Source organism: Conger conger, chromosome 12 (genome assembly GCF_963514075.1).
Source record: "Conger conger chromosome 12, fConCon1.1, whole genome shotgun sequence".
NCBI lineage: Eukaryota > Metazoa > Chordata > Actinopteri > Anguilliformes > Congridae > Conger > Conger conger.
This window is the reverse complement of record NC_083771.1, coordinates 46,171,775-46,179,404: the sequence shown is the minus strand read 5'-3', so window position 1 is coordinate 46,179,404 and position 7,630 is coordinate 46,171,775. Positions and strand designations below refer to the sequence as shown.

The following is a 7,630-nucleotide window of genomic DNA, read 5'->3' as shown; positions in this document are numbered from 1 at the left end:
CATAATTTTTTTACTAAAGTAATCCACATTTTACAGGGCGTTTCAGCATATTCTTTTCTCCTCTGTGGAGAAGCAAACGGAACTGAACTCGGACCGCGCCCCCCGACACAAGAGCCTCCCCAGGAAAGGAAAATATCGAGCCTCTTCAGCTCCTAATTTAAACACGGGCAGAAACCTCTGACCGTGAGCGACACCGCCCGTGACGTAGGATGCCGACGTGCTAACGCCTCTCCCAAGGTGAAGAGCCTGCGTGAAGGGGTGATGGTGCCCTCGACGTGGAAGCTCTCTCCGGTATAAAACAGGTCCGCTTGCACCGGGCATTACGCATCAGGAATCAGCCGCCCTGCTCCGACCATGTCCCTGAGGATAACGCCCACCATCTTACACGCCATGACCCAGCGGAGGGTGAGTGCATCTTCCACGGCGCGACTTTTACACCCATCACACAGAGATTAGCCTGTTTTACAAGCCCCGCTGAAAGGAAAAACGCTGAAGCTAGGTTTTGACCAGTTTAACCAGTTTTAGGTTTTTTGTTCCTATACTTAACATGGTTTGACCAGCTCAAGCTCTGTTTTCAAACTGCTGGTAGCTGGTTAACCAGTTTTAGGTTTTTTTGGGTTTTTTTTGTTCAGACCAGTTCCCATACTTAACATGGTTTGACCACCTCATGCTCTGTTTTCAAACTACTGGTAGCTGGTCATTTCAAGCTGGTCAGAGCTGGATTTTACAGCAGGGAAGGGAAAGCTTGTTTTGTATCTACTGGTCCTGGTACTCTTGTTAAGGTCAGCCAGCAAACTTCTGAAGTCCAGCCAGAGACCAGGCATTTTAGGCTCCTCATCAGGAAGTTTGCACTTGGCTGGAACTGGGTCTTTTAGTGAGACCGTGATCCCAAATTTGGTCAGAAATTTCTTGGTTGATTGTGAGATGTTTATGGATCATTGGTCTTTTAGGCTAAAATGACTGTCTGGAAATGATCATCTCCATCTCCAGACGTGAACCTTATTGGACGTTTGTGGTTTGAATTGAAGCACAAACCAAAAGATCTGAACGATCTTTAAAGACACTGTTTGGAAAATTGAAACCCACTCACCTTCAGTGTGGACATCTTCCACTGAGCAACTAACACCCACTCTTTGGCTTCACTTCTGTCCAGTTGTTCCACTACAATAATCTAAGAATAACACTTGTTATTATTTGACTGATTTTGAAATGAAATATATTTCAAATTGTATGTTGCTTTTCCAAAAGGTTCTGTAGTTTGTTCTAATGACCTTGATATGTACTTTTTGTACATTTGTGACATTTGCTCAGGCAGTAAGAGCAGTCGCCTGGCAGTCGGAGGGTTGCCGGTTCAATTCCGTCCTGGGTGTGTTGAAGTGTCCCTGAGCAAGACACCTAACCCCCAAATGCTCCTGACGAGCTGGTCGGGGCCTTGCATGGCAGCCAAAATCTTGAAATGAGACTCAAAACCATACTCTTGATAGAAAGCAATCGCAATGCATATTTAACCCATTATTAATTGCACAACGTCCTGGGACCCTGCGTTTTGGTCTTTTGTGCGCACTATGCATTTCTATGAAGCGGCATTCAATGAAAATTAAATCCAGGACACTTGTATTATGTAAAAAAAAATTTTTTTAACATTTTAAAAGTTCTTTCTGCTTACCATAATGCCGTTGTAGTAGCCGAGATTACAGCGTGAAGTCTCTTGCCGCCGAACATATGCAGAAGAGAACGTCTGTTCGCCCTTTTCAGCTCCTGCGAATCTGCTGCCTGGTTCTGCTGGTGATCGGCGCGAGCCGCGGCAGTGCCGTCAGCGGGAGGTGCGTGGAGGAGACGTTCTGCACGCGGAGCTTGGAGGAGTTCCATTACAAGCTCGCGAACATGCCGAAGAACCTCAACGAGAGGAGCATCGCATCCTGGGTCTACGAGTAAGAGACGAACGAACGAAGTTCACGAAAGATATAGGCTATGCTATGCTCCGGCAATGTAATGGCTTTATTGTAGCCTACTGCCCGCTAATTAGTAATTTATTCGGTAGGTAACAATTTTGATTTCAAAGGTAAGTGGGCTACTATGAAATGGCCTTCACGTATTTACATATGACTTAGATGTGGTACTTACTGACTTTATTTCAGAGTACTTGCCATTCAAATCTATGTATGTAGTTACCTATTAGTTACGCAAGTAGCTGTGTAGCCTATTTACCCAGTAAATACTAGGTAACTCACGGGCTGTAAAGTAAAGAATGATTTACACTTCTGCGTCGAGTCTACGCGGTACCAGCAGCGTTGTGCGAAGTCATTCTTGCACATTCACTTTGAGAACAAGATGTCAGAGATCACTGACTACCTGGAAACAAGGGTCAGAAAACGTATCTTTAAAATTGACAATCACTCTCCGACTTTTCACCTTTAATTATACCAGTAATTATATTTTATTATTAGATATGTCATGCAGCGGTTAACAAATCGAATCTGATTGAGCCCAAACCCACTTTAAAAGTTTATGTTCTTTTTTAAGTTCGCCTGTTATCGAGTCTGACAAACAGCGCCTCCACTGAACGGTGATTTACGTTTAATTGAGTCCTAAAATCGGTGAAGTGACACTCACCGGGCACTTTATTAGGAACATATTCATTTTATAACACCTACTTATTCATGCGATTATCTAATCAGCCAATTGTGTGGTAGCAGTACAATGAATACAGTTATGTAGATACGGGTCAGGAGCTTCAGTTAATGTTGACATCAACCATCAGAATGGGGTAAAAATGTGATCTAAGTGACTTTGACCGTGGAATGATTGTTGGTGGAGGACAGGGTGGTTTGAGAAACTGCTGATCCCCTCTTTCACGCACACTAGTCTCTAGAGTTTGTAAAGGATGATATAAAATAAAATAAAAATCCAGTGAGCAGCAGTTCTGCAGACAGAAATGCCTTGTTTATGAGAGCATCAGAGGTGAAGGGCCAGACCGGTCAAAGCTGACGGGAAAGTGACTCAAATAACCACACATTACGACAGTGGTGTGCAGAAGATCATCTCTGAACACACAATGCAGCATAACTCTAAGTGGATAGGCTACAGCAGTAGAAGTCTAAAAAATAAGTCTAATAAATACCGAATAAAGTGCTCAGTCAGTATATAATGACCTGTCAGTCTCTGACATGTTTGTAGCAATCAAAATAACTTCCTCTCCAGGCTAAGACGCAGCAGACTTGCGGTTGCAGTTTGCTGCAGTTGCACACCAGGGACCGGGGTTCGATACCCGGTCCTGCCAAAAAGCCAAGTTTGGCCGGCTCACGTGGGGCAGCAATAATTGTCTCGCTGCTCCAGAGGGAGGGACTTGGCAGGGTTAGTAGATCGCCGCACAAACAAGCACCTCGAGCGCCTCGGAATCACGGTTTCAAGGTTTCTTGGGTTTTCAAGAAGCCTCGTTAAATGTTTTCATACCTGCACCACACCGCTGGGACTGGGGTCAACAGAGAGAAGCACGATGGAAGTTCAGACCCATGGTTAATGCTGCAGAGCCCTGGTGAACCTCTGCAAGCAGAGGCTTAGATGCCTTTAAACTATTTTCCCCTTTTTCCTCCCAATCACGTTCACCGGCTAAACCCATTGCCTAGCAACCTCAGCAGTCAGTCAGAGACAGTGCAGATAGGCCTATTCTCTCCTTCAACTCTGGTAGAGCCAGTTTCAGAGACATGGATCAACCCTAGTCTGAGACTAAACTGTATTCTGATTGGACAGTCTCCATGGTGACACTGGCCCCTAATGTCTAGCTGCTGCCTCTTTACACACACTCCCATGTGCAGATTTCTTTGTACGCAGATGCATAGATTGACCACCAGAGGTCGCTGTTGAGCAACGAGAGACCCATCCATTGCTGAGTGATCCTGTGGGCGCCTGCCCTTGGGTGATCGCAAGGTCCAGATTCAATACCACACATCTGAGTTATTTCTGTTACTGTCACCTTCCTGTTAGCTTTGGCCAGTTTGGCCCTTCTCCTTGGATCTCTCTCATTAACACGGCGTTTCTGCCCCCAGAACTGCTGCTCACTGGATGTTTCTTGTTTTTCGCACCATGCTCTGCAAACCCCCTGCAACCAATGAGCTTGAATTATTGTACAGCTGTACACTGTTTTGGTACAATGTCGGTCCGTCAACTGAATATTTTGAAACTCGAATTTAAGGACTATAAACACAGGCAGAGGGTGAGTCAGCATGTCAGTGAGCCTTTTTTCAATGATAGGAAGGGATTTACAATGGCCTTGTACACCGAAATCTTACCTATTGTACCTTCAGCTCAGAGGTGTCAAACTCCAGTCCCGGAGGGCCGCAGTGTCTGCTGGTTTTTAGCGTTTCAGCACGAGAGATACATTTCAAATATTTCAAAGTCTTTTATTGGCTAAAGAGTCCACACACCTTGTTCTCAAAGCCTTAAATGGCCGCTGATTGAAAAGCAACCACAGATACCGGCAGACGCTGCGGCCCTCCAGGACTGGAGTTTATGACACCCCTGCTCTAGCTCATCTCTTCCCGAAACGGGTCCCCCCCCCCCGTCCCCCCCCCCCCCCCCAGGCCGGACACGGACCTGGACCGGGTGCCGCAGGTGATCCACGTGGCGCGGTGCCTGTCCAGCCACTCCTGCGGGGGGGGGGACAGCCCCTTCAGCCTGGAGACCGTCCCCGTCTCCGTCCAGATGCCGGTGCTCCGCAAGAGCCGCGGCTGCCCCACCTACTCCCTGGAGTACGAGAGCGTTCCCATCGCCTGCCTCTGCGCCACCCCCCGACGCTTCTGAGGCCCGTCGCCCGCGGCAACCCGCCCGGGCCCAACCCGGCGCCTCGTCCTGCGCTCGCCCCGGAAACCATAGAAACACGACTTGCACTTTAAGGCTCATGTTTTTTTGTTTGTTGTTGTTGTTGTTGTTGTTGTTGTTGACGCATTAAAGGTTTTCGTGATGAATTAATTGAAAGCGGTTCCGTGGTGTGTGTGTGTGTGTGTGTTTCAGCAGTAGCAGTGCCCAAAGGCAAGTTTTACACCCGGATAGCCTGGGGGTTGTTTCACAAAGCAGGATTACTGAGTTAGCTGGATAACTGCGCTGAGTAAAACCCACAAAGCAGGATTACTGTGTTAGTTGGATAACTGCACTGAGTAAAACCCACAAAGCAGGATTACTGAGTTAGCAGGATAACTGCACTGAGTAAAACCCCAAAAGCAGGATTACTGAGTTAGCCAGATAACTGCACTGAGTAAAACCCACAGAGCAGGATTACTGAGTTAGCTGGATAACTGCACTGAGTAAAACCCACAGAGCAGGATTACTGAGTTAGCAGGATAACTGCACTGAGTAAAACCCACAGAGCAGGATTACTGAGTTAGCTGGATAACTGCACTGAGTAAAACCCACAGAGCAGGATTACTGAGTTAGCAGGATAACTGCACTGAGTAAAACCCACAAAGCAGGATTACTGAGTTAGCTGGATAACTGCACTGAGTAAAACCCACAAAGTAGGATTACTGAGTTAGTTGGATAACTGCACTGAGTAAAACCCACAAAGCAGGATTACTGAGTTAGCAGGATAACTGCACTGAGTAAAACCCCAAAAGCAGGATTACTGAGTTAGCCAGATAACTGCACTGAGTAAAACCCACAGAGCAGGATTACTGAGTTAGCTGGATAACTGCACTGAGTAAAACCCACAGAGCAGGATTACTGAGTTAGCTGGGTAACTGCACTGTGTAAAACCCAGAAACCCTCCAAGATCTGGAACATGAGCTGAAGTAAAATGAGCTGTTCTGGATTTTACCCACGGTAGCACGGTTATCCTGATAATGTAATCCTGCTTTGTGAAACACCACACTGGTCTTCAGTGTCACAAGTCAGAATGGCTTATGTTTACATTTTACATTTTAGTCATTTGGCAGACGCTTTTAATCCAAAGCGATTTACAAGTGCATAGGTTCTTCCACAAGCTAAAGCATCACATCCATAAGTAGTAAAATACACATGAAGTGCCGTTCTAAACATACAGTCATCATAAGTGCAATTTTTAATTTATTTATTTTTGGGTTAGACAAGAGGGATAGTGATATCGGAAAGGGGGGTGGGATCAGAAGGGAGGACTAAGGTATAGTTTGGAAAGGTGTGTTTTTAGTCCTATGTTCCTCAGATGCAGCATGAAAGTAATTATATGTTAACTGCAGTTATATAACGCTGTGATCATGCCTAGGCCGTCCCCTTGTTTTGGTCAACCATGACACGCCAATTTATTAGTTGCCAATAAATAAGAGTTGCAGAATTTGACTTTAGTAAGAGTTGTCCAGTAGACTGTAGTAAGAGTTAAACAGTATAATTAGACTTTAGTGAGAGTTATATAATTAGACCGATGGAAATCCTGAAGGATGAGCAGAAGGAAGTCTGTAAAAAGAAAAGATACAACTTGCAGGATTACTGTACTTAGGAATAAAATATATAAAGTGAAATAGCAACAAATATCTATGGCTAAATAAATCATTTAATGGGCTATACAACATGCATACTAATTCTAATATGTATTTATTTATTTTCTCACTTAGTCATGTATTCAGTTTATGTAGCCTATGTTTACTCAGGGTGAAGGCAGGTAAATTGGGCGACTTTTTGGCTAATCAACACAATGCTCAACTTTCAAATATGTTTCTTGTTTATTAAGTCAGGTCTCCTCTATCATTCTCAGTTGGAATTATGTAATACAAAATGCTACAGTCCTAGAGCGATTTAAGTGTCAGATGTTCCCCTCCAAGACAAGCGTACTGTGATCAGGTAAAATGGGTCACCTGTTCAGGTAAAATGGGCCCGTGAACCTGGACAATTACCTGTGTATGTGAACCTGACGGATCATAACAAGAAAATTGTTTTAAAAATGTACCTGTGTGTGTGGGTGCATTAGTGCAGATACATGCAATGTCTAATTTGTGTGTGAACAATGTGCAGGTGGATCTGTGGGTGTTTAACAATTGAAAATATTGAAATGACATTAAAACACAACAGCAATTGAAAATGCAAAACTAAAAAATAAACTCATTGTTTGAATGTGTGTGCCTGTGCGTGTGAGGACAGTGAATTTGTGTGCACATCTGTGCATGTGTGCCTGCATTCACGTGTGTACTTGTAGTCTATGTGTGTGTTTGTGTGTGTATGTGTGTGTGAGTTTGTGTGTATGTACATTTCTTTATAATGGTATATACAATATTACTGGCATATCCAGGCTTGGATATTGTCAATAACGTTTGAATAGGTGTCAATGAGAGGAACCATCAAAATATCTGCTGAAATCAATGCAGAAGGTGGCCAATTTTAACTGGCTAACACATTAAGCTGAAATGGGCCAGTAAATAAAAATGCATTTAATAAAAAAAAATTACAAAATATCACTATTTTTCTGAAAGAGGCCATCAAGACACGGATCATAAAACTTCATTTGTTTCTTTTTCATCTGTCGACCGTATCACTGAAAGCTAGAACGTTGCCCCGCCATCTGTAGCAACGTGAGCAATAAAATCAGTTTCTACATGCCAAATACTATTGTGGCAACGATTGCCTATTAAATCTTTAAGCGATAAAATGCCCCAACCTTATCTGGCCAATT

At 44.2% G+C, this 7,630-nt stretch overlaps 1 protein-coding gene across 1 annotated transcript; it reads left to right on the top strand.

The window, feature by feature from the left end:
- The first annotated feature begins 336 nt into the window (after nt 1–336).
- LOC133141400 (interleukin-17C-like) lies at nt 337–4,889 on the top strand. Its single transcript, XM_061261929.1, has 3 exons — nt 337–405; nt 1,756–1,931; nt 4,581–4,889. The coding sequence occupies exons 1-3, from the start codon at nt 355–357 to the stop codon at nt 4,798–4,800; spliced, it is 447 nt and encodes a 148-aa protein (XP_061117913.1). The 5' UTR covers nt 337–354; the 3' UTR covers nt 4,801–4,889.
- Nucleotides 4,890–7,630: the final 2,741 nt, after the last annotated feature.